At 38.7% G+C, this 26,557-nt stretch overlaps 2 protein-coding genes across 15 annotated transcripts in view; both read left to right on the top strand.

Moving 5' to 3' along the window:
* The window catches only part of TMCO3 (transmembrane and coiled-coil domains 3), a 34,791-nt gene extending 18,454 nt beyond the window's left edge, over window positions 1-16,337 (top strand). For 5 of the 10 annotated variants that reach the window (XM_067295568.1, XM_013954253.2, XM_067295554.1 and 2 more), the window contains 4 exons: window positions 6,201-6,351; window positions 13,202-13,281; window positions 13,755-13,904; window positions 15,314-16,337. In XM_067295568.1, the coding sequence (XP_067151669.1) occupies window positions 6,201-6,351; window positions 13,202-13,281; window positions 13,755-13,904; window positions 15,314-15,427 (495 nt within the window). In that variant the 3' untranslated portion in view covers window positions 15,428-16,337. Of the gene's footprint in view, window positions 1-6,200; window positions 6,352-12,303; window positions 12,954-13,201; window positions 13,282-13,754; window positions 13,905-15,313 lie in introns of those variants that run through there. The other 5 variants (XM_067295598.1, XM_067295587.1, XR_010884023.1 and 2 more) reach the window with 5 other exon arrangements.
* A 6,682-nt stretch (window positions 16,338-23,019) lies between these two features.
* TFDP1 (transcription factor Dp-1) overlaps window positions 23,020-26,557 on the top strand; it is a 47,125-nt gene continuing 43,587 nt past the window's right edge. Inside the window, exons 1-2 of one of the 5 annotated variants that reach the window (XM_067295539.1) lie at window positions 23,020-23,117; window positions 24,662-24,746. In XM_067295539.1, coding sequence (XP_067151640.1) covers window positions 24,735-24,746 — 12 coding nt within the window. In that variant the 5' untranslated portion in view covers window positions 23,020-23,117; window positions 24,662-24,734. Of the gene's footprint in view, window positions 23,118-23,622; window positions 23,761-24,043; window positions 24,065-24,306; window positions 24,405-24,661; window positions 24,747-26,557 lie in introns of those variants that run through there. The other 4 variants (XM_067295549.1, XM_067295535.1, XM_067295546.1 and 1 more) reach the window with 4 other exon arrangements.

Here is a 26,557-nt window from a genome sequence, read left to right as displayed (position 1 = left end):
ATAGTGCATCAGTATCACAAAAGCCATCACGTTTACTGTTGCTGCTTATCCACATACTTCTGTAGTTACTGCTTTATTTTAAAATGCTTAAAATCAAAACCCAAATGCACAAATGACTGATGCATCACAGCACAGGTGAGTAGTAACTGATAAAATTTCAATGTCGATAGGTTGAATTTCTGCAGGTAACTTTTAATAAAGTCTCTTAAAGAATCATGATTACAGTTTTAATTTTGGGATGCTTCATGCATTTGAAAATTCAGGATGAGTTTTGAGTTACTGATAATGGCTGATTGTGACATTTACTTACTTGTTGAATTTATTTACTTTTTGAATGGCAAATTCTTGACATAGTTTTAATTACAAAATAGTTTTCCTTTCTTTGTGGTAGATAGTTTGGGGCTGAAATTGAGAAAGTAGAGAAATGCCTTAATGTTCAGATATTTTGCCTAAAATGTAGCATGCAAGTCCTGTGCATGAAGTTGGATATTTTAAAAGACAGAATAGTACTTTATTAGGCTCCTATTGTAGTTCTTCAGGACACAAACCATTTTTGTAAGTTTTGATATCTCCTCTGGGCTTGGGGTTTTTTTTCTGCCCGGAATCTTCCTTCCATTGGTTTCTATCTCACATTTCAGCCCTCTGGCAAACTATTCCGTTAGAGAATAGAACATGACAGTCCCTGATAATGTTGTGGGTTTGAAACACTCTTATCGTGGATCTGGAGATTGTTATGCCCTCTTTGAGAGATTCAGAGGAAAAAATATATTTAAAAAAAAAGTTTCTGTGCATACACCTTTTTTTGCTAGGGTATTTGTGTAATTGTTACAGAGCCAATAAAGTTGTTATCCTTCAGAATGAAGGTCAAGGAAGAAGTTAGAGAATAATTTTACAATTTTTCAATTTGTATTTTATGGGCTATAAAAATACCATCATTGTAAAAAGTTATTCATATTCCAAACAGGTGTGCCATTTAATAAGAAAAGAAACAAAAATTATTTTCTTTTTTACTTTCTAACAAGTAGGCACAGAATCTGTGGAACATCTTTAAAAAAAAAAAACAGCATAAAATATGGTATCTGGAAACAGTCTTACTTTCATTAAAAATATGGCCTACAAGGAGTAGTCTGAGTGAACTGGACATACTGTGCCCAAATAAACATATCAAACATATTAAGAGTTTATTCTGTACATGATTCTACATATATATGCATACACAAAGCTGAGGGAGAATATATTTAAGTGAGCATGTTGAATTTATACTACAAAAATGACATGCTGCTTCAACATGCGAGAACTTTGTAGAGAAGCACATGCTTTGTGTACTTTAAGTGAAAGCAGTTTTCCTTTTGAACTTGATAAATAATGTATAAACAGGGAACAGTACAAAGGATACTGCATGTAACGTCAGCAAACTAATTCAGATGCCTGATGTTTGCTGACACTGATATAGTTATTGCTGTAGTTATTACCATAGTACTAAAAGTTGTGTTCTGAGCACCAAGATTAAAAATAAAATAAAATAAAAATGCAAGTGTTTGGTTGACCAGTTGAAAAGTTCAATGAACAAATCTTCTGAAAAAACAAATCTTAGTTGGTATACATGCCCTTATGTCAGGAATTATGTCAGAAATAAAAATGTGGGATGGGGAAAATAATCCTTTCCAAGTATTTGAAAAAAAAAATTGCATATTAGATTAACTAAGGTTTTTGGGTGCGGGTAGGAAAACAGTTGAACTGTTTTAGTTCCTTCAAAGGTCTTTCTCTTTCTAGAAACAGCCTAAATATTGACCGAATCAGTATATTTATCTGCACATGTGGAATTTTCCATACTTGTGTAATTCCAAATAAGCTTTTCAGTTTGTAGAGGGAGGAATAAGAGAGCGGATGTTTTAGTGGCCATAATCACAGGTGACTCTGCAGCTCCATTCAGAAAACTCAAGAGAAACTTTTAAACAAAGTATTTTAAATCTCTGTCTAGCATGTGAGGTATTCTGCAAGCCACATCCTTTCCAGTGCATGACAAAGGGGTAGGCATGATATCATGGTGTCTCTATGCATACAGTTATTTGTATGTTCCTGTATTGCCTGGATTTCTGGGGTCCACCTAAGCTTATGCTATACTGGGGTTCATCTGTAACACTAGCACATGTAATACATATCATATATTTATTTTTCTTGTTTGCTGGTTTGAAAAATCTCAGATGACTAATTAAACAACAAGAATTTGGGTTTCTCTACAAATCAGTGTGGATTCTGTTCTTGTATGTGGAAAGGCATAGGGAGGATGGGACAAAAGAAGTTCTTATATGTGGTAAGAATAAGCAATTTAAGCAAGGATTATCCTCTGCCAGATGAGGAGCTTCCTGTATGGAAGTAACTTTTGGAAATTCCTGTGTTGAGAGCATTCCTGAACTGCTTGACCTGGTTCAACAACATTGCAAATGACTAAATCTGAACCTGGATCTTAAATATACCTCTTCTTGACAATCTAACTTAGAGGAAAAAGAAATGCAACAAATGTCAACTATGAGCTTGAAACACCTTTCTTTCCCCTCAAAATGTAGCTATATTCTCAGAAGTAACTGATTCTTTTTTCCTCCCCCACCCCCCACCCCAGCTAGATAAGCACATCTTGAGGTGGCAGGGGAAGACTTATGTCAAGTGCCAACCCTATAAAAATCTGGTTGAGCTTTGCCACAGTTGTGCATTTTTTGATTAGTACATGGTCATCAATACTAAAAGCTTGCAGACCATTATTGAATCCTCAGTGACTCCTTTGCAAGCTTTGAGTTTTTCAGATACTGCTTTTTGTAGATTGGTAAACTATTCTGTTCAATCACAACATAGAAAGTAGAATCCAGCTTACGGTTTTAAATGTGACCATTTAAGATAGATGACCAAACTGGTGCTTTTAAGTCAAGACGCGTACCACAAGGAGAGCTGAAGAACACATAATATGTCAGCCAGCATGTTGATTGATGTAGTGTTGCTTTTTTGTTGTGTGTGTATAGAATCATTACAAGAAGGTTGTTTTAAGCAGTATCCTGATAATGAGCTGCAATATTAGATATTTGTAGGACAACAGTGTTAGAGTTTTGTCATGTTTTAAAATAAGTCACTGAATGTTATTAAGCAATTAAAAAACAAAAAACAAACAAAAAGCCCACACCCAACCAAGAAGGATAGCAGTTACGTTTATATGAATGTGCATACAAATAGGAGGGGGAAAAAGTGGCTTCCGATTTGACTGCATTATGGTTGACTCGTGATGGTGGCAGCAAGGGGAGGGAAATAACTCTATCTTCTTTTCAACTTTTTGGTATGTAAATAAAGTTGGCTATATGAAAATGTACATACTTTTTCCGCTGATGTATTACGAATGTCATTCCTTGTTTGCTGGAATGCTTCTCTGTGACTCATAATGTGCTTATGAACTCCCTTTCTATTAATTAAGGGGAGAGGATTAAGGAAGGACTGTAATCTCAAATATTCTAGTTAATTATATAAATACAGTTGAGATGAAGTTTTTACAAGGCTCACTAAAAATTGTTTACATTTACATTGAAGTTTTGCTTCTTTAAAACACAAGTTTAGAATTCACCTCTTTACTCTTGGGCAGATTTAGATTATTAATACCTGAAATCTTAATACATTTATTTCCAATGAAGATTTCTTTAGAGTTATTGGCTTACCCTATTTATTAAACTTCTATGATGATTAAAGAGTAGTAATAAGACATGCATTATAAGAGAATATAGGCAGAACTGCTGAACAAATGGCTGAAATTCAAATGGAACAGGGAATAGCATTCCTGTCTTATTTATTGTTGTAGTAGAACATTTGAACATAAAAGTCCGATATCCTAGTGAAAACAAAATAACCTGTCTGAATACAGAGTAAAATAGGACCTTTGAAAACAAATGAAAATTGAATTGTTCTGGGATAAAGGTGCAAATCAACAAAACATTTTCTATAATGTAGGAGTAAAGAAAAGGACCTGAAACAGGCACACAGCCCAGAAATTAGTAATTGTTAGAGCCCTCTTAGGTAAAGACAAAACATTAAAACTAGTGCAAGCAGAGAGAGGGAGTACTAAATGCAAAATACTTTCCCAGTCTTGGTTATATAAGAATCTTTGCTGAGAAGACCATCCGGCCAATAAAACAAGCCCTTTCCAGAGTGTGCGGGCGCATGGGCATGCGCGTGCCTGTCTCATCCTCTATAGATTTTTCTCTGTGTAGAGTAACATACGTATTTTGTAGACTTGAGGTTGTGTAATATCTAGAGGACAGAGAAGAGATGGCAACATTCACAGTTTACCTACTGTGTCCTTGAACTCATACTTAGGTTGCCCTAGAGTAAAGAAGTGGATTGCAGTTTTTACCCTGTGGGATCAAACCCATGTGGATGTATTGTTTGCTCTTGTTATGTTGATGCTTTCTGAGCAAGCATGTAGCATATTTTTTCATGCTTAAATTGTTCCTTGCTTGAATAGTGATACTTACAAGAGCACAGTATTATGCAATTCCCGTACAAGAGATTGTAAATCCCTTCTTAAATGACAACTTAACCATGTAAATGTGAATGTTTAAAATATTAGCTATAAATTTTTTGACCTGGAGCTCTGTTATGGCTGAAAATGTATAAATGTGTGGGGATTATATGTGAATAGTAGAAACAGTTACAATTTTGTCTGAAGAGGCTGTTTTGGATCTTAATCTAGAGGGTGCAACTTTTACAACAGCTAACGTTATGATTATGAAAAAGAACTTACATGTTTCCCATTCCAAACTATTTCCCGTATCTTCATCTTGTTCTGGTAATTTAAAGCCTTTTATATAAATTTCCTTCTTCCCTCTTACAATTTGAGATTGCTGTGAAGAGCACTCCACCATTTGAAACTAAACTGAAATTCCTTTTGTTTTAAAATATAAGCATATACAAAGTGACAGCTTTTATGTAGTAGTCAGAATGGATTATAATATGTTTTTGGTTTTGCCTGATCAGCAACTGTTTGCAGTATTTGACAGCTCCAATTCATTTTCTTAAATGTCTTGCAATAAATTAAGGACTGTGAGCACAAATGGAGTTATGTAATGAGCATTCAGACATTACTACTTAAAATTACAAAAGTCTGGTTTTATTTTTAGATAGCATTTTATGCACTGCTTGGAATGACTTCTTTATCATTTCCTTTGCTCTCCTCCATGAATTCAAGTCACTTGAGTTTTAGCTTCATACCATACAGTGTAACACTGTTCAAGATGTGATGAATGTTGTCTATAAATGTACAACAGTATATTGTTGTTTATTCTAAATTAGTATGGAAATAAGGCTTCAGTTTAAAGTGTTCTATTAATATTAATAGCATTGTCATTTCTCAGTGACTGTCTGCAGCAGCATGGTTTTAAAGTAATTATTTTAAAACATATTTTATACTTAATAAAAGTGCTGCCTGCTTTTTTGATGTGAAGAGCATTGTCTTAAGCAATTTCTTTATTTTTAGTTTAGACTCTTTACATATGTTTTGTCCTTCCTTTCTAATACCCTATACAAATAATAGAAAGAATAAAGAGCAGTGTGAATTCTTTCAAATAGATACCATGCTTCAGTTCAGCAGTTTGTGTTTGAACCCATACCTGTTTAGTAAAGCAGGGAGGCATGTTATTAAATCCCATTTACAATTATAAAACATAAATTATGTCTGGGAGTGTTTTGCTGAATCAAGGCTATTCTTCCAAAGTAAAAGTTTTGATCCTGCTCCCCACCCCAGCTCCTGCTTTGGTTGACTGTTGGAAAATATGCTGTTAACTGCATTATTTTCACAGCCTCAATCCATTATGTAATCCTGACTCTGAAGCTGTTAGTAGCTCTCACACTTTAGTGAAATCAAATGCTATCCTTATGAGTGACACAAAGAATTACAATGTAGATTAAGGGATTTTTTTATTTTGTTTTTGCTTCTGTGGGGAAAGAGGTAATATGAAGGCGAAATTGGTTTTGTGTGTCTCTTGGATAAATAAATTACTGCAAAACACTTAAATATGCTGAATTCTATTTGTTGTTGAAATTGCAGAAAGATGTAATAATTTACTGCACTCAATATAATGTATAGCTTTATAATTTCACTGTAAAATGGTATGTGAAGTCACTTGGGGCAAGAGAACAGCAATAGATTTTCTGTTATTCCTTGACAGATCACAGAGCTATTGGATGTGTCAATGGAGCTGGGATGCTTCTTAGCTGGAGCTCTGATCTCTTCTCAGGGTCACATGGTTACTGAGGAGATTATGTCCTGTATTGAACCAATACGTGACTTTCTTGCCATCATTTTCTTTGCATCCATAGGTAATTTCTAAGAAAACTTACTAGAAATAGTGCTAACCTATGAATAAGGGGAAGGAAGAAATTTGGTGACTACAGAGTGGGGGGAGGAAATGGATTTTATTTTGTGAAAAAAAAAAAAGTTAATTGACTCCAGTGTTGGTTTGACTTTGTTAATACTTTTAAAGGTAACATTCATTTTCTTAAACACTTTCCATGTTGTACTTTCAATTCCTGTTTTTTTTTTTTTATGTCAGTTTTTCATTGTTAATTCTAAATTTGAGCTGTTTTACATGTGTAGTTAAACTGTTTTAAGGTAAAAGAGTTGCTTTTGGAAAATTTTCTCTTTACAGTGGATATTTTTGTAATTTACATGAAAATTTTATTGCCGTTTTGAGTGGTTAGTAGAGTAGATTTCAGGTCTTTGTGGCTTGCTTTTCTCTAGAAGCAGAATATGATAATGGAAGCAGATCCTTTTTATAGTTTCTTTAGTTGGGAAAATGTGATCTCTGTGTTCTCAACAAGGAAGAATTAATTGAACAAGATATCTCTCAGACAGGCTACCTGAATGCCTACTGAAATGGAATATTGATGCCTAAGCCCAGAAGAATAATTCAGCATGCTTGCTAGCCAGAGCAGGTTAATCTTGAAAATATTTAAAATCAGTCAGTATCTTCATTTTAAAATACCAAATTCCCAAGGTATCCATGCATGCTCTTCTCTAAAGGAAGCATGTTATGAAAGTGCTTTGGTCCCTGTACAGTGAATGAAGAGAGGCCTAGTGAAAGCATTTGCCTCTCCTTACATATTGTACAGGAGATGTATGTCCAATTTGGGGGCATTGTAATGTCCAAAGTAGGTGGTTTGAATTTAGCCCTTTGCTTACAACTCCAGCCTTTTTCAACCCAGGTTCACACAGAAGTTCAAGGCTCTTTTTCCAAGATCAACCTTCGTTTTGCTTCTATTTCTACTCAACTTTGTTTTTTCTTTATTTCTGTATATTTATTCAAGTAATAGTGAAGTCCCATCAGCATAATTCATATGGCTTTCATGTCTTTAGTCTTAAGTAATGATGTGCATATGAAACAATGGGCATTAAACTGGCATGTAAGAGAAACCAAAGCTGTTTTGTGGCAATTATCAAAATAAAAAAGAAATAATGTTCAACAGTCTTAATTTTGTTTCTCCCAACCCCTAATAACAAATTCTGCTGGTCAGTCAGATTGTTGACTAAGAGATATATTTACTTGAAGAACTTATTTTTTATGAAAGGGAGGAAACTGGCAAGCTACAATAAAACTTTTGGGCCTGTGTAACTAAAAAGGTTGGATGAGTAATTGCTAAATGCTCACAGATAAGCTGTTTGTGTTTTAGTAAAGATGGTGATGGAGTGGGTGGTGTTATCAGGATTGCAAAGCATGACAAGTTATCATAAGCCAGAAGTTAATTTTGCTAGGTACTGAACAAAAATGCTGTCCTACACTCCTGTGACTTCATAGATTAAGATTAGAGATGAGATTTAAGCACAGTACAAGAAAATAGTGAAACTTCAATTGGCATGATAGGCAGAGGTCTATCTAGCCTAAGTTATAGTGAAAGGAAGCTACTTTGGTAGTTCTGTTACAAAATTTAAAAAATACCTTTTTGATTGTTATTCCGATTATAACTGTAAGAAGGGAAAGAAAATTGCCTAACAAATTAGTGTGATTTTTACAGAAAACAGGCATTATCCCTGCCTCACAAGAAAATTAGCTAAAATGTCTGACCATAAATCAGAAAAATGAGCAACTGACAAAACGTGATAATGCTGCTTATTTACAAAGCAAAAACTTTTTTATTTTATTTTTTCCCTTAATACTTTCAGCTTCTATGGTTAATGGGAAGTTTGTGTGTTTTGTGGTGTGGCAAGGAGGTAGGTTTTGAAAAGGAGTGATGTGCTGTTGCAAAGAAAACCTGAATTGGATGACGTATTCCTTAAACTTTAAGAAGAAATCTAGTAAGAAAAGTTTTCTTGTTTTCTCTGTATGTATATATGCACACACGCAAATATCTTTGTTGTTGTGATTATCTTTAGATAAATCCACTACGTGAAATTATGCAAAGGTTATAGGAAAGATTATTTTTCCCCTTCTCAAAGCGGAGGATTGTTGCTACGTGCAGCAAGCACCCTACAACAGAGAGTCAAGACACTTGAGATCCTGAGGTGGATGGTACATCACTACAGCAATATGATTTCTGTTCCTTTTAGAATAAAGGAATAAATAGAAAAACGTGACATCATTGAAATGTGGTTGTAAATATGTCATTTGAAAAAAGTTAGTTCCCATCTTGCTTGTCTTAAATGTCTACTTTTCTCACTACAAAAATCCTTCTAGTGCCTGGAAGCTGAGCTGAAGAGTACTTGGTCATCTCATCTTTAAAAGTGGTCCTGACCTTAGCTTGACCTGTGTAATGCTGCTGCTTTCAAATTCATGCACAGATGCATTTGCAGGAATAATATACCTTTGCAGTTAGACATTAATAGCTGTACTTTAAGTCACTCTCCATTTGCACATTCATTTACACCTATGTGTGTTCTTCAAGCTTCCCGGCTCTTTTTATGCTCTATGCTGAGGTTGGAAAGCTCCTCTCACTGCCTGTCCTTACTAATATTTTTGAGAGAACATCTGGACTGATCTTTAAGAGCCACAGTCTAAGAACATTTTTTTTCCTCATTTCTGTTTTGATATCTAGTACTTAGCTCCTTCTCTTTTCCCCTCTGCCTCCTTTGATTTTTTTTGTTTTGATGCATTTTTGCATAGACTGTTTTTCTTTTGTTGTTGTTGTTTTTTTTAAGGCTCCAGTATCCCATTTTTTTGCCAGATTACAAGATGAGTGGAGTTTGAAATCAAGCATCAGGACCCTATCTGCCCCTGGTGAGCAGGCAGATTACTTCTGCTCACTGACAAAGTTGCATGTCCTCAGTGTGCTGTACAGATGTCCTTACTTGCCAGATTCCATGTTTCCCTTCTGGGTAAATCTTGAGGTCAGCATTGGATCCTGAATGCAAGATGCTGAAAACCCTTTAACAGCATGGCCTCTTTCTTCAGAAGAGGGGTGATGCTGACACTGACAGCACTACCATTCTCCAGAACAAACACAAAAAACATCTTTCTTTGAACCTCTAATACTTCTGTTGAATTAGAATTCAAGAGAAGATCTCAGGATTGGGATTCATTCGTGACATTCATTGTCTTCTCCTTGTCCGTCCAGCTCTAAATGCTTTCTTGTCCTGCAGGGAACACAATGAAAATGGAAAGATTCAAGCTCTCAGAACTGACATTAGGATTGAGAAGACTTTCCCTTTGCAGAAAAATGGAGATGAATGTTGGTTTTCCCCTCTACCATTGGCGCTCTGCCATTATTGTCTTAATGATCTGGCCAGAGCTGTTGTTTATTGCATTTGCTAGCTATGATCTAAGAATTGTTAAAACTACTGGTAGATACAGCATCCCAATGTAGAGCTAAAGTTATTTTTCTGAGTGGTTGTCCTGGCCTGAGATCATGTCAGGATTAACTCTGTGGCTCCAAGACCTGGAAGTCTGACCAAGAAAGTTCTGTCTTCAGTAATTTTTTTGTTGTTGTCAAGGATTTCTAAGAGTCTACCACTCTTCTGATGCTGGATCTTCCAGGACATGGGGATGACTACATTTTGATCTTCACATGCTGTTTAGTAGCTGTCCAGCAGGCAGGTAGAATCTGCTTAATCTGAAAAAAAAAAAAAAGATACTTGTAAAGAAAGACTTGCATATAAAAAGGATCTGCAAAATTTTACTTATAATTCTTTAGAGAAGAAAGAACATGTACTGACTTATACAAGTGAACTGTGCTTTTGCCTTGATGCTGATGCAAGGTCACCTTTTCTCCAGGGCCTCTGTTCCAGCTTTTCTAAAATACTATATAGAACTGAAGTTCGGTGACTTACTGCTCAGCTCTGTGAAAATGCATCTAACTGATATCCTAGCTATTAGTGACAGGCTGATATGCCATGTGCTACCTGACGATGGTCCTGAAGTTTTTGAAGTATTTGATTGAAGTGTTTTTTCCACTTTAGAGAACAAGTCCATAGTGACTCCTGAGCCTAGTCACAAAGCCTGCTATTTAAAACAAATGCCCTTATTCATGTGTCATCTGTCTATGAAGTTAATCTCTCTGGTGGCATTTGTTTTGTCAGGAAGGCTTGAAAGATTTGTATAATTGTATAATGGTTTGTTATGACTTGTGGCCTTATCCCAAGTTTTTGTCTAGAGCTAGGGCAAAGGTCTGTAACTGCCATGAAATCCACCATGGTAGGTCTCTTTCCCAAATTGTGCAAGTGGGGAGTTGTGTTGTTTTTTCAGAATAGCGTATGTGAGAGGTTTAGGCTTGCTTCACCTTAGTGATGCTTACTTCCACAGGATTAGTGTAGAAATTCATGGTAGTTTGTGCCTCATAGATCTCTCAAATATGGTACTAATCTCCACACTGAGAGGCATTCCAGGTTAACTTCAGACTGTCTGTCTGCTCCAGAACTAAAACAGTAGATTCACCAACAGTGATGAGAGCCCTAGGCTATATTATAGCCCCTTTTTTGAAATCTCCTATTCCAGACGTGTCAGAGTTGGCCCTCTTGTCAAACCTGATGCTGTTATTTCTCTAGTTGCTGTTCATGTACATCTCTGAGATTGGCCTAAAGGTGAATTAGCAACGTGCACATGACAAACAGTAAAAGGAGAAAAGCTATTTGTCACTCGTGTGTGCACACATACATTTAATTTTTTTTTTTTTTAGATGTGATGTTTGTATCTCTTCTGTTTTCTGCCATATCTCCCCTTATTGTGAGTCTTTAGCATTTGTGCTTCTGTAGGTGGAAGGAAATTAAGAAACAAAACATAGGGTGTATGCATGGTGATTGGATACCACTCGTATAAAAATCTGAGCTTACAGTACTTGAAGTACATATTCATCCACAATGGAACGTGCATATGGACAAAACATCTTGAAGTAACTGCAAGCAACTTCTCTTGCATGTTCAGGACGAGAAGACAACTTTTAGTTCTCTAGAGTTCTTTTGGCTCTGTAGTGCTATGAAGAACAGAAAATTAGTGAAAACTTGTCTTTCATTAAAATAAGTTACAGCACTGATTTACACATCTTATATGCTTTAGGACACTAAACTCTTGTTCTTCAACAGAAATAATTAGATTGAAGAATTGCCAACTATTATGGATTTATCAGGAACACCGTAATTCTGGTTCCTCTTTTAAGAGCTTTTTTGAAAAAGGAATGAGCATCCAAAGACTCACAGTTATGTTTGCCTGCATGAGTTCCTCATAGCCTAGGGAAAAAAATGCGCTCTAGTTTAGTCAACTGTGAGTAAGATTCTTCTTTAGTGAGGCCAGGACTGCTCTCAAGAAATACTTTTTTTTTTTTTTTTAATATATTTGTTAGCAGAATTTAGTTTTAAACTGCTGTGCTGTTCCAAGTTCTTGTTATCTTGCTTCATATAAGTAACAAATAAAAATGACCTTTTACTGATTTTTATGGATTTTTTTGGGGGGGGTAAGACCACTGAAAATGTATGTGTGGTCACTGGGAATAAAATTTAGGTGTCTCAATACGAGACAAATTTTTGCTACTTTGCTACATTCCTATTTTTGAAAAAGAAAAAATTGCATCATAGCAATGTGGCTTTGTATAATTCTCTAGTTGCTAGATCATGTTCAGGGGGTTACAACTTTCCCTGATTCCAGTCGGTGATTTTTCTAGCTCACATGTAAGGGTCATGGGATCAAAACAGGCATGTTTTGTGTTGTAGCTGTAGTCAATGTAAACACAATAACATGTTCCTCCCACAGTGATAATCCGTTTCATACAAAAATGTTAAACAGTTAACAAAGTGTATGTTACAATCTATATGCAGAGCAGTGAAATTATTTTCTTGCAATATTTTTATAGCTTTTAAAAAAAGAGGTATTTTTCAGTTCTGAAGATTCTGTATTGTTGATTGGTGTGGAAGAGAGAAAAGCTTATAAGTAAGTGCTCATGCATCAATCATATACAACTTATGTTTTTTGGAATATTGTTTGTGATAAATCCCTCCAATGTGCAAAGTGGTTGGAACTTGCAGAAAGTGCCTAGTGATTAAGCAGGAGTGGTTTTTGTTTGTCTGTTTAGATACACTCTAGCCATTAAATCTATTACTAACTCCCAAAATTATCATAATTAGATATCTGTCTTAAAGTTTTAAATGTTGTTTTTCAGAGATTTCTAAAAAGACAAACTGGATATTGCTTTTAAATGGAGCTTATAGTTGTATTCATTAAATTAAAAATACATCAATGCAGTGGTAAGAATTTCTGAAAAAGTTAAAACTGAATGGTTGTAAATACACTGGACACTAAAATTTTAGACCAGGCATTTCTTTTTTGCCTGTGATGAACTGTGTATAGTCTAAATAAGTTAGAAATGAAACATAGCACAAGAGTTCACATCTCTTTTAACAAAAAAAAAAAAATCACTAAAAAACTTTCAGTTCATGTAAATAAAAATTAGTGGGGATCTTTTTTTTCTTACTTGATGGTATGCAGAGATGTATATAAATACTATAATAAATACAGCAATAATATATATGTAATATATTATCTCATGTAGAAATAATAGTATAGTAATAATAAAATATAAGTTCTGTAAAATAATTGTTTCAGTCTTTGTGAATACTGCATATTTTCATTCTGTGTTCCAATAAATTTATTTATTCAGACTTACTTTAGAAGTTTGTATGAATGCTTTGCTAAAGTTGCTCTTGTTAAAAGATGTACTAACTTTTTTTTTTTTTTTTAACCTCTCCCCCCAGGGCTTCATGTTTTCCCCACATTTGTAATATATGAACTCACAGTCTTACTCTTTCTTACGCTGTCTGTGGTCATAATGAAGGTATTTTCTTTTTCTCGTCTATCTTTTAATAATCTAAATAACCTCAGTGCTGCATGCCATAATGAAAATTCTGTGCAAGAACTGAACATTTGATATAGCAGAGAATATTACACTCTTACTGTAAATATATTGATAGAGTACAGTTTGAAACATTCTTAGGATAAATTAAAGAAATTTTTTTTAATGTTAAAAGTCCATTACACATGGAGAAACATCTATTTGTCTAGCTGTGGATTTCTGACAAAATTATCAAGTGTTTTTATTATAGCAAGCAAGATATTACTTTTATACAACATAATTTTTGTCTCTTTTGACCTTAAAAGATAAGATGTATTTATTTATAAGACTACTAGCTTATTTTATAACCAGCATTAGTGTGTTTGATGCTATGTATCTTACAATGATTGTGCTATTTTATCTATTGCACTGTTCAAAAAATATATGCACAACAACCCAAAAAAACGTTTTTAAAGTTTGTCTTGGCAGTGCTTGTCCTTTCTCTGATTCTTCCAAAGAGCAGCCAGTATATCAAATGGATTGTCTCAGCAGGACTGGCACAAGTCAGTGAATTCTCTTTTGTTCTGGGAAGTAGAGCACGCAGAGCAGGGATCATATCTCGGGAGGTAAGTTATTTTATAGCTATTAACTTTGTTTTTAGCACCTGAATAACTTACTGGGATTTTATATTGCAATGCATTTGAAAGATACTCCAATATTGTGGCTTCTCTCAAATACTAACAAGTAGAATCAGCCCATGCAAATGAAATAAATGTATGCTTGATGCATGCATGTGCCTAACAGGGTTCTTAGTTCAGTTCATTTTACATCCTTTTGCAGAATCAACAACCAGCTTTTTCAGCAGTCATGGAAAAAAAAAAAACCCTCTAGGAAAGAATCTTTAAATTTAGTTTTATTTCCAAGCTACCAGAACCCTATTTTCTCAAGATGAAGTCTGCTTTGCAAATTGAAGTAAATTATGTCTTCAAAGATGTAACAACTGACCTCACTCTCTAGTGCTAGCTGCTTTCTTCTCTATACCTTTGCTCGCAAAAAAAACCTCCTTCTATTTTCTGGCTATCTGAGCTCTTCATTGTGTGAGCAGTAGGTTATGTAATGCTGGAACCAATTCCAAACAAAGTAAGTGTGGAAAATTTATGCAACACTGTTCACTTGTATATGTTTAGGTGATTAATTTTCATGTTTACTCCTAATTTTAGTCCTGTTTAGTCCTGTCTAGTCCTAATTACATGTAGCATGTACAAATATTGTGTGTTTGTACAGACTTTCAAGATACCCAACCATGTTTCGCAGAGTCATTTTGGGGGCCACTGTGCTTGGAGACCTTTAGGCTTTCATTTTTCCTGTGGCAGTTCTTCTGTCATTATCTATTATATAGTTTTATATAGCTCTGAAATTTCCAAAAATTGCTTTTCTGTTTGACACCTCAAAACTGCTTTCATCAAACTTGCACTTTAAAGCCCCTCTCTACTGCCATCGTATAAGGCTGTTTCAGAAAACATAGTTAAGATTTTATTTCAGAAAATGTGCTGTATGGCTTTGGGGGTTTGGGGTCTTTTTTTTTTTTTTTTTTTTGAGTGTAAGTTGGTAGTGCATGTTTCTACTCTACCATTAAACCAGTTCTGTTTTTTTCCCTTTTTTAAAAAAATATTTATTTATTTATTTGTTTTTATATATATAAAAAAAATGAAGTGGTTCTTGGCCTTTGGCCTTTTAGTGCACCTTGAGCTTTTAAAACTGACCTCTTAACTATGCGTGTAAATAATTGTTTTTGTATAAGCTAATAAAGTTGTTCTTGCAATTGCATGTTCAAAACAGGTAAACGTATAATTGCATGATTTGTGTGTGCACTTGTTTGCTTTTGTAACAATATGCATAGCTGGTCAGGAGGACAGATGAAGTCTCTTGAGATCAGGCTTTTCTGGACAGTATTTCCATCAACTCCTAACTGTTTCCTAGCTCATCCCTAGCATGGGGAGAGAAGTAATGGCTTTCTTTCATTTCCAATTTTCAGGTCTATCTCCTTATTTTGAGTGTGACTACTCTAAGCCTTTTACTTGCCCCAGCCCTGTGGAGAGCTGCAATTATGAAATGTGTTCCAAGACCTGAAAGACGCTCAAGTACTTGATAAGACTTGCACGTGTACAAGAATACATGTTTTTGCAAAGAATATCTTCATTGCTCATTGTATTTCTATGCACTCAGAGAACCAAGAGGGTTTGAGTAGTCCTCTTAACATGTACTCAGTTAAAAGCCTTATACTGATCTTAAAAAAAAAAAAAAAAAAAAAATCAACATTAGAAAATAATGATCTGACATTTGAATTAAACATCTCTTACAAAACTGACTTTCTTCCTGGCAGATTCAAATGGGCCAGAATACTTGTTCCTGATCCAATCAATTACGCAGAATAGAAATTATTTTTTTAAATATAGTATCATGCAAATTGCATTGAGTATTTCTTGCCTGGATGTGCCTTTTAATTTTCGTCTGGTTTTGTTACTATTTGTTCATCACCAGATTTTGTTTTTTAAAAAAATATAATATATATATATGCATATATATATATTATATTATGGTGCCTATGGTATCTTCTTACACTATAAATGACTTGAGTCATTTTCACATTTAAGAGTTCAATACACGGCTATAAATTTGGTCACAAAACACATTTCCAATGGTGAGTAAAAATCTAATCCTTTACACAAAGAAAAGGTTTAACTCTGTTAGCATCAAACTATTTTAAACAGTAAATACATATTCCAAATGGTACAGCCAGTATTATGTGATATATTATTCCAATCTACCACATATCATATATTTTCTTACAGTGATAATTTTAATTTGTGTTAGTGCTTGTATTTATTTACATATTTGACCATGTTGATGGTGAGAAAGGGCATAACTTAAATTATATTTGAAGACTGACAGTTGTTACCCGTTCTTGTTGCTAACTACTGTTATACTAATTGTTTACATTTTTCTTTCTGTGTTTAAACTGAAAATAAAATTGGTAAAACTGGGAAGTCTAATTTCAAGCAGATGTGAAAATATTTTATCAGTTGTTTGACTCCGGAGGTTGGATGTAATTGACATTATTCTACATTTGAAATTATTTTAAGTAAATTTGTACAAAACTGAAAAAGGCTGATTAGATAGGCATTGGGAACTCTACAGCTTTATACTTTGCATTTACGTAAGCCTTGTAAAAAGCCCATTCTTTATATGTCATAGAAAGAGCTTATTCACTGTAGCCTGCTCTGACAAACAAGTAGAAAAATAAATAATTTTGAATTTTGTTTACAACAATGCTATTAAAGATTTACTAACAGCTTAGGTCAGTATTATATTGTAATATAAAATAACTTTGGTATGCACAAAATTGTTAGAAAAATGAATGTTATAGGTTTAAATTGCCAATTAAAATGAGAGTAGTTGTCCTCCGAGTAGTGGAACTAACAAAGGCTTGTTTCCTATGAATTTTGTATGCTTCAAAGCTCCTTCCCCTACCTAAGTAGCTCAGTATCCTCCTATGTTTTATCTGACATCTGCTGGGCTTGACAAAATAAAATTTGGGCTAGTCTAGAGCTTGTACATACTGTTAGGCCAGTTGACCCCTGCAAGGCAGCGTGCATAATAGTTGAGTTCTTGTTCTTCACTGGATTTGGGGGCCTTTCTTTCCTGGCACTGATTCTTCAGAAAACTTGTAGGCATGCATGACAATTTCACCTCTCCTTGGTTTCAGAAGTTTTTGGGGAAGAGTGGCAAATACAGATAAATAAAATAATTTGGTTAAAAAATGAGTCTTTAACAGAAAAGGAATTTGAAAACTGCTCTATTTGTTTATTTCAATGTTTAGTATTCAAATTGAAGAAGCAGTTCAACAGCTTTATTGTACAGTTTAACAATCTACTGTCTCAAACCTTTTGCTTCTGCTGCCTCATTAAAATAATTTAATTTTGTTTCCTAACTGTATGAGGGAGAGAGGTCTTACTCTGTCCACTGACACAGCTCATAGTCAGGCATCCCTTGTGGAAATACAAGCTTCTCTCCTTAATGCCTCATCTTGGTTTTGAAAGACATGCATCTTGCACATACTGTTTGCTGCCACAATCATATTTTTATCACCTACGTTTCAGAAGAAAACAGTCTAATTGATGTCACCTCACACTGGGTTGTTCCATTCTTCACATATTCTTACAGCTGACCATGACAGAGACCTTTGTATGGTTTCCATTATGTCTTTTAGTCAGCCCTTGAAACTATTATATGAAGTATTAACAACTGTGATGACTAGACCTTTAGCTAAATAAATTAAATTGGTGTGGCTAGTTTTACTTCTCTGGAAAACTCCTGTTAGGAGAGTAGAAAATATTGATGGTTTATGTCGCTAAGAGGGGGAAAAAAATCCTAATTATCTTGTAAAGGATTTGGGTGAATAGTCTTTTTGGTACCAGGTCTAAAATGGAGAGCAAGATATAGATATCCTGTTGGTTGCCTCATATCTGTCACTTGTTTCCTGAATAATTTTTGGCTCTGTCTGTCATGACTTGATTAGCTTTTCTAAGAACTGGGGAAAGGGCAATAGGAACCTTATCTGAGTATCAATATTCTGTGCTTCTTTGAGTTATATCTAGTATCCAGCAGCTAATCCAAGTCCAAATTGCTAACCTTATCAGACATATCAAGCTTGTTGACAATTAGATGTGTGAAGCTGTCTGTTAGAAAGGTGGAGTGCATTTAGATTGTTGTAAATGCTTCCTGAAATGCACGTAATGACATGGAGTTATGTATGGAGCCAAAATTGGACACTCTCAGGATAAAATCTTAGGATAGAAACAACAGACCTTGTTCCTTGAAGATCTGACATGCCTGTAGATAAAACAGGAAGAATATTTCACAGCTGGTCCATTTAGATACAGTTGCAGCTTTTCAGATAGGTATGGTTGTACTCCAAAATGCTGCTCCCCACCCCCCCACACCCCCCCGGTGTCAAGGAGATAAAAATAAAGCAGAGACCTAGAGCCCCTGAAATGAAAATCTAATGATTTTATATTGGTTTGTTGAAGAACAGGTGGTCTTTTCTGGAAACTTTTGTTTCAGCTTGTTGGCTGATATCTATCTCATTCTTTCATCTAATGATCAGCACTGTTTGAATACAGAAAAGCTGATGGAGGGCAGAACCTTTGTCTTCATTGGTGATGAATGGTTATTTCTGTGGTGAAGTGAGCTTAAGTGAGTAGAAAGGAAGGTCTGTTCTTTACACGAGTAGCAACTTGTTCAGCATACCTGATTTATTTATTTATTTATTTTGGGGGGAGGTGAGTGTAACTGCTTGCTTGCTTTGTGTGTCTCAGTTTGTTTCAGGGACTGTAGCTTTCTGTCTGAGAACTGGAGTTCTTGTGTATTACCCCCTTGATTGCTACTTTTAGTCACTGTTGCCTATGGAGAAGGAACCAAACAGTTTAAAAGCTTGTAGCATGGACTGTGCTTATACTTTGATTCCCTTTCCTGTTCCCAGGGTCAGACTGGAATATATTGATCCACAACCACCCTACTTATGACTCGCCCCATCTAAAGCAGACTATGCTTCTGTTTCTCAGAAGGAAAATGCTTACTGAGAGGTGGGAGGTAGGTTTTTGGCAATTGTCCCTTGCATGGGCCTAGGATAGCTCAAGAAATGCTGCCATAATGGCATAGTCCATGGGACTTCCATAGCTTTTTAAAAGCTTTAAGAATTCTTTATATATATATTTTTTATATATATATAAATATATATATATAAAAATTGCTAAAGATGATGAGAAAGCAGTTTCATGGTTCCTTTATTTTTCTTTTTTTTAAACAGTTGGATGCTCTCTGCTTTGTGGGCAGAGAGGTGTGTGCATGTGTTTGGGGGGGGGAAGGTATAGCATAAAAGAATAGTATTATACAATGAGGCTTAATAGAGGGAATGAGAAGTCTTACAGCCTGTTGGACTGAACCCAGGAACAATCTAACCACAGAATCACTCCTAGGTTTTGTCTAGAGAAAGAATTTGTAGTGCTGCTCTGTAAGCAATCTGGGTAGTGTTTCAGCACCAGGGCAGTGTGGAATATGGAGGAAACTGGACCACTGAGTGACATGAGGCAAGCCATGCTGACAGCATAGATGTTGTCACTGGAAACAGCAACAGCTTATAAACAGCAGCAATTACGAGAAATCCACTAGTAAACTGTTCTGACAATGAGGGAGGAAACAATAGTGGAATGTGAAAGAAGAGCAGCAAGATGTCCTGCAGCTGGGGAAATGTGTGGCCCACCTTGCCCAAAAGGAAACAAAAGGCGGAGCAGGAAAGCTACCAGCTTCACTTAGTAGCTTGGGAAGCATGCTTCCTTGGTTCTCCTACTGCCTCTACGGAGTAGTTAGCTGGTGCCAGGTGGGAAGAACTTAACAGCAGTGAGTCACTGAAAGAAACTATGGAGTCTTGGTTGCTGGAGATTAAGAACAAACTGGACGATCGTGTGACCAGAGGGAGCTTAGGGAGAACTGATCCTGCCTTGGAGGACAAAATCTAGCTCAGAGAATGGCAAACTTCCAAGGTTACAGTGCACAGTTGTACTTTTATTTCTTAAGGTAAAACAAATTTGGGAATTAGGAGATACTACCTCTAATAATGAGCCCAGATGCTGACAAGTTGATCAGTTGGTATTAGGTGTCTGTTTAAGACAGTAGCTCTCACAGGTACCTGTCTTAAGATGGCATAGCTTCCAGCAGTGAAGCATGCATGTCAAAATGCATCCATGTGCTGTCACTGGCATCAGTGTCATAGGTTGCTGACCATTGGCTAGATAACCTCTTGAAACCCATAGTTTTCTTTGTTTCTCTGTCTTTTACACATTATGCCACAATGACATGGCTTGAAGGTGTGATCTGTTCTCCTTTTGAAGCTCATTTAAAATGGGGAGGCAGGCCACAGAAAAGAGTCATCAGTAGGGGTAGCTTTCCACTGCTACAAACACAAAGCAAGTCCTAAAGCTCCAAAATACCTGAGAAAAGGCCAAAAAAGGAGTGCTCAAAGATTAGAGAAACACTGAAGACTTTTCCACTGATATAAATATTTCAATTTAGTTGTAAACAACACAGTACTAAAGAAAAAAAACACCTGGGAGTAGATATGCTTAGGGAGTTATTAATGTGGTAAAATAAATGCTGGCAAACTGAGGATAACATTCTCCTCCCTCACCCCCACAAGCTGCATAAGGAATGGCGACCACCTAAAGCATTAAAGGGAAAAACAAGTGCTGTACCTCTGTACTATATGCTTGTTCAGTTGTCTTGCAGGAAATTCAGGGCAAAGACAAGAGGCTTACTGGGAGGCATAAGCAACACAGCAAGATTATGTGACAAGTGCAAATAGAAGAACTTGAGTAATGAAAAAAAGGCGGTCTTCAGTTACTGTTTCTTTACTGCCTAGGGTCAAGAAAGACTTGATTCTTATGTTTGCAGAGAAGCTATGTTGTTTGCAAAAGCAGGTAGTGGTAGACCAGGTTTGTATTCTGTCCTTTGATTGCTAGTGCTCCTTTGTTCTGAAAGCTAGCATAGTTATCTTAGTCTATACGAACCACAGTTGCAAATACATTATTTTCTCATCTTTATTTTTCTTCATAAGAGGATTCTTGTCAATTTTCCTCTGTACTAGAGAAGCTAGAATTTTTCTCTGCAGACTCAGACTTTTTAAAGATGGTGCTAGTCTGTCGGATAAAACTTGAAATGAGAGAAAATGCTTTGTACCTTAGCGTAGTCATTGAATTCTACCTTTTTAGAAGTATTTGGTTTTTTTGTAGTCATGTCTTCATCCTGGGACAGACATACCCTGTTATCTTTTGAGGATGCACTTCTGAAAATTGCAGTGCTTTGTGGTAGCTGGGATAGTGAAACAACTTTTCCCATAAGAATTAACATAATAAAGGGGGGATGCATGCAGGGACTTAAAATATACACAGTTTAAATATACCAACACAGTATATATAGCACATAAGATGGAGAGCAGCATCACCAGCTGGAGGAGATGCTGGCTTTTCAAAGTCCGCCCCCCCCCCCCCCCAAGGCTGGCTTTGGTGGCTGGAGAGGTGACCGCTTACTGGCCTGAGATTTTTTAATAGTAGCTCTCTTAATGCAGTTGAATCTTGCAATACTGCTGATGGCTTTATCTACCTGTTCTTGGAATGGGTCACCATGCAGAAGGATCTCAGCTGCTTCACCTGAGGCTGAATGGCCAGAGTTAGCCTTTCACTGGGGTTGTTCTGTCTGCGTCTTCCAGAACAGTTACGTTTCCAATATTGTCATCTTTCTCAGATGTTCACTGCTCGTCAAGCTCAGTCAGGAATGAAGAATGGAAAAATGGGGATTACCTCATTTTAGTTAGCAGAGCAGGGTGCTAATTTATCAGCCATGGAACCCCAAAGGAGTGAGTGGAAAAGTGACAGGTAGCAAGGTGTTACTGTAAAGGAAAAACCTGGAATATTGCTACACTTATCAAAAGAATCAAAGTAACTAGTGTTTCCTCATTATTAGAAAACACAACCCCAAGTTAAAAAAAAAAAAAAAGGCATAAAAGAAGTAAACTCAATGTGAATCTAGTCAACTGATGAACCTTCTTTGGGGTCTGTGATAGATTTTTCTGTTCTGTTTTTGTATAGTGGCTCTTCTGGTAATGTCTTTTATTCATGAATAGTCTTCTCTCACAGGCATGATCAGGAAGCAGCACTCTTTTTGAGAAAGAAGAAATCTTTTCTTTCCTGCTCCCCTCTTGATCTTGTTATGACAACCTTGTATCATGCACACTTGATATTGCAGGCAGAAGGTGCTGAGCAGCTACCCCCATCTCTACCGTCTATATCCGCACCTATAAGCAACACGGCTTTTGAAGTATAAGGCTTTGACTTTGCTGCAGTTTCTACCATTATTGCTATGCCTTTATAGCCCCTACTATGCATGCTAAAATGGTTTTTCCAAGGATTACATGTAATTCTCGTATAATTACATCACGCAACCCTAGCTAACAAACGTCATTTCTGTTGTTGTAGCTGCACATGCACTAGTCTTTCTGCTAGCATAGTGGGTATGAGGAAGCTTCGCGGTCTTAAAGTGTCAGAAATCATGCAGGCTGGATTTCTTTAGCATAGATCTGGCCTAATTCAAGCTTCACAGCAGCAGTTGTGTAACAGAAATTTGTCACTTCAATTACTATGAAATTACAAGCTTAGAATAGATCAGTGTAAGTGAAGTTGCTCAAGTAGCAGCAGGACAAGAAGCGATGAGGAAGCACCGGCAGGAAGTTGTGGCAACTAACCGCACCGTGCCGTTGGCTCCAATTTAATAGCGTCATGGCACCCGCACCCCCGGAGATCCTGCGAGCCAGGGGCGGGTAAGGCCAGGGCTTCCCGCTCGCCGCTGCGGCCGCGGGGCGGGGGGAGCGCGGAGGCCCGGCGCGGCCCGGGGCCCGGCGCCGGCTGCCTCCCGCAACGATAAGCCCGGCGCCTTCCCGCCCCCGCCCGGCCCGGCCCGAGAGGCGGCTCGCGCCCGCGCGCCGCCGCCCACGTGCTCGGCGGCGGCGGCGGCCGGGTCCGAAGAGCGCTCTCGCGCCGATGCTTCCCGCGCGCTCGCTCCGAGCGCCGCAGGGCGGGGAGTCCGAAGGCGCGAAAATCCCGCGCATGCTCCCTCCGCCCATGGAGGGGCGGACGGTTGCTTGAGCCGCTCCGCGTGTGCCCGTGCAAGGCACGCTACACCCCCGTGACGTCAGCGCGCAGCGTCACGCCGGTGGGACGCACAAAAGTGTAAGTTTCAATTTTTTTTTTTTCCTGCCAACGGGAGGGAGAAAAAAAAAAAGGAAAGAAAGAAAGAATCGCAGGGTCGCGCGCGCGGGACCCGGGGAGGGGCCGCGGCGCTCGCGCCCGCCCTGCCCCCCCTCCGTCCCCCCGGGGAGGGGGGAGTGCGGGGGGCGGGCGGGGGCCGGGGCAGCGGAGCGCGGCCCGCGCAGGTGTGCGGGGCCGGGGCCGGGGCCGGGCGGGCCCGCTCGCACCTGGGGGCAGGCGGCGGCCGGCCGGGAGCCCGCCGGGCCGGTGACCCGCCGGGGCAGGGGCGGTGTGGGAAGTGACAGCCCGCGAGGCGAGCCCCCCTTCCCCTCTCCCTCCGCCCCCGCCGTGCGCCAGGAGGGGGGCGGTCCCTGCCGGCCCCCCTCCTCCCCCCATCCCGCCCGAGCTACCGTTGGGGGCCGTTGGTCTCCCTCCTCCCCTGCCCCCTCCTGCCGGACTCGCCAGGCCCGCGCGCGCCGCCGCACATGTGCAGTTCGGCGCCTCGGCAGCAGCGCGCCGCCGGGCGGGGGGTGCTGCCGCCGCTGCCGCTGCTCCGCGCTCCGGGTCCCTGTCTGGGGGCGGCGGCGGGGGATGGAGCCGGCTCTCTCTGTCTTCGGCCGCTCAGGTGTGGGCGGCCCCGGCCGGCCTGCAGGAGGAGGATGGGGATGATCTGGAGGGGGGGGGGTGGGCTGGCTTGGGGGGGGGCGAGGCGAGGTGCCGCCGCCGGCGGGGCGAGGAGGATTAGGAGAGGACGGACCCCCCTTTCCCTCCCTCCTTCCCCCGCCTCCCCCCATCCCCGCTGCCGGCGATGCCGCCTCGCGCGCGGGCGCGTCTCCCCCTTCCTCGTGCCCCCGCCGCCTCGGAGGCGATTAGCGCGGCCCCTCGCTGCTGAGGGGAGGCGGCGCGGGGCTTAGGGCTTTGCCCGGGCGGTGAGGCCCTGGCCGGGGGGCACCGAGGGGGCGGGGGGGGGGGAGGCGCGCTGGTGCCCGAGGCGCGGTGGCAACTGCCAGGCTCTGCCTCTTGGTGCAGTCGCGGCCCGGCCGCCCGCGAGGGGGAGAGGGGGGTTGCGGAAGGCCCTGGGGGGAGCTGGCCCCTGAGGCCTACTTGTGCCTGCTGCTGGAAATGGGGGTGGGGAGGAGGAAGAGGCGGCCGAGGGAGTGATCTCTTCTCCCCGCCGCCTCTGCCCGCGCCCTTCGCCGCCGGGTTGCAAAGGGCGCAGCTGGACAGGGACCGGCCCAGCGTGGGCTCCGGCTGCCCTGCTGGGATCGGGTGTGTGCTGGGGGAAGGGCCCTCCTGCGAGCCGAGAGCTCGTCTCAGCTGTAGGATAAGGGGTATTCCCACGCATGAGTTTGGGGTGGGGGTGGGGGGCACTAGGGGGTTGATTGGTGATGCCATAAAACTTTTTCTTTAAAAAAACGGAATTTTTTTAAAGTAAAATGTATTTGGCGGTATTCTGTAATTTCTGTCGTAAAAACTTTTCCTCCTTTCATTTCTTATAGCCAATGTTGTCTTTACTTACTTTCTAGAAAATAGCATCATTGTCTCTGTGTCCTGCAGCCATCAAGATTTTAAGAGGATTGATTTCTAGTCTTTGGTAACATGGCAAAAGATGTAAGTATATTTGTAGTACATTATATGTGGAAGTATAGCTAATATATTTTTGCTTTTGTTTTTACTAGCAGAAGCAAAACAAGTTATGCTTTACAATAGCTGGCAGTAGTGGATATATGGAACATACTTTTTCTGTGCTGTACACCAAGCCTAATCTATGTTTTTCTTAAGATGAAACAACATAAAACCATCTTTATATCTGCAGCCATTTTTCAGAGTGATTAATGAAGAGATCAGTGTCCCCATAAAAGCACTTGCGTTGGTGGCGTTATGTGTATTCACACTGGACACTAAAAATACTTGTTTTTGAATTGAATTTAGAAAACTCCACATACATAAAATACTGCTGAGATTTTGGGGTTGTCGTTGACTGCTCCTTTGTTGTTACCAGTTGACAACTGGCAAAACAGGAGTGTCAATGCTAGCATTCTGCTCAAGGAGGCATCATGTATTCAGGGGAGAGAAGTTGGTTCAATCTCCGTGTGTATTCATTGTTTCTCCTCTGTCTACCAAAAGATGCTAATTGGTGTCAGTAAAAACAGGCTTTGGGGACTTTCATCATAGACTTTCATTATCATTGACTTCAAGGTTAGTGGCTTTGATTCTGTGGCCTACCTTTTGAACCATCTACAGTACGCTTGACCTGAGCCAAAAGGCCAAGAAGTGATATGTTTGCTCCTTACCCATTTCAGTATTTTTTTAAGAATTAGAAAAAACGTTTAAATAGATCCTGCATTTAAAACAGAATTCTTTATTAATGGCTAATGTAATTGGGCTTTCACATTTCTTTATTGACAGTAAGACAAGATACTACTCCATAGTCCTATTAGAATATATCTTCACTTAAAAAAAAACACAACTAACAAGCTAAGGAAAAGTGATACAACTTCAGATTCTTAAACAACAGGTTAAAATGTGATATGAACCATTGTAGGTTTCAGGTAGCGAGAATTTCAGTGCAACAGTGATTGGTTTAACAAATTAATCCTGCAGAGAATTTGAGTAGTTTAGAAGCAATTGAAAAACATCTTAACATACAGAGAAGCAACCAGAAATACATAGTCACTCAAAGCTTGCCTGGCAAAGATAAGCATAGCCAAGTATGTTACAGATAGCAGATAGTTCAGGGAATGAAAGGCCGTCTTAGCGGGAAGAAAATGGAGGAGGAGTGTTAGAATAGGAGAAGAAATTGAAGCAGTTCAAAGTAATTGAGATATTAAAGTACATTTGTTTAACGTTGTCTTTTGTGAGAGAGGTCAACCCAGTGAGGAAGTACTAGCACCTGTGAATACTGATGAATACCCTAGAAAGTCTAGGAGAGCATAATGAGAAAAAGACATTTAAGAAAGAATGACATGTTACATAGAAAGTTCTAGCCGCTTCTAGAAAGGAGAATAGTTAAGGGAGGAATGAGAAACATGAGAAAAAAGATGCTACAAATAGGAGCAAAAATTGTTTTCAGTGTCTTCTGAGAGTAAAAGAAGTAATCAACTGAATTTAGAAAAATGGCAATCTAGATTTTAGGTAAAATTTTAAGTCTAATTGGACACTGGTACAAGCTAGCTAGAAAAGGTCTGAAATCTTATTTGAAGGATTTTCTAACCTGTTCTTAAAAACCTCTACATATATTTAATCCTGTCTCAGGGAAGAAGGATGAACTACTTCCTTTTTTTGCAGACCGTTACATGCCTACCCTTATGTAACGTCGAAGACCATGTTAATGAATCTTGTGAAGTTTTAAATACGTTTTGCTTTCCCAAGTCTGACAGTAGGCCATACTAAGTTTGATTTACTGCTAGAAAATAGAGATG

The sequence above is a fragment of the Apteryx mantelli genome, chromosome 1, assembly GCF_036417845.1.
Source record: "Apteryx mantelli isolate bAptMan1 chromosome 1, bAptMan1.hap1, whole genome shotgun sequence".
Taxonomy (NCBI): domain Eukaryota; kingdom Metazoa; phylum Chordata; class Aves; order Apterygiformes; family Apterygidae; genus Apteryx; species Apteryx mantelli.
The sequence above is the reverse complement of the archived record's forward strand: the minus strand, read 5'-3'. Positions and strand labels throughout refer to the sequence as shown.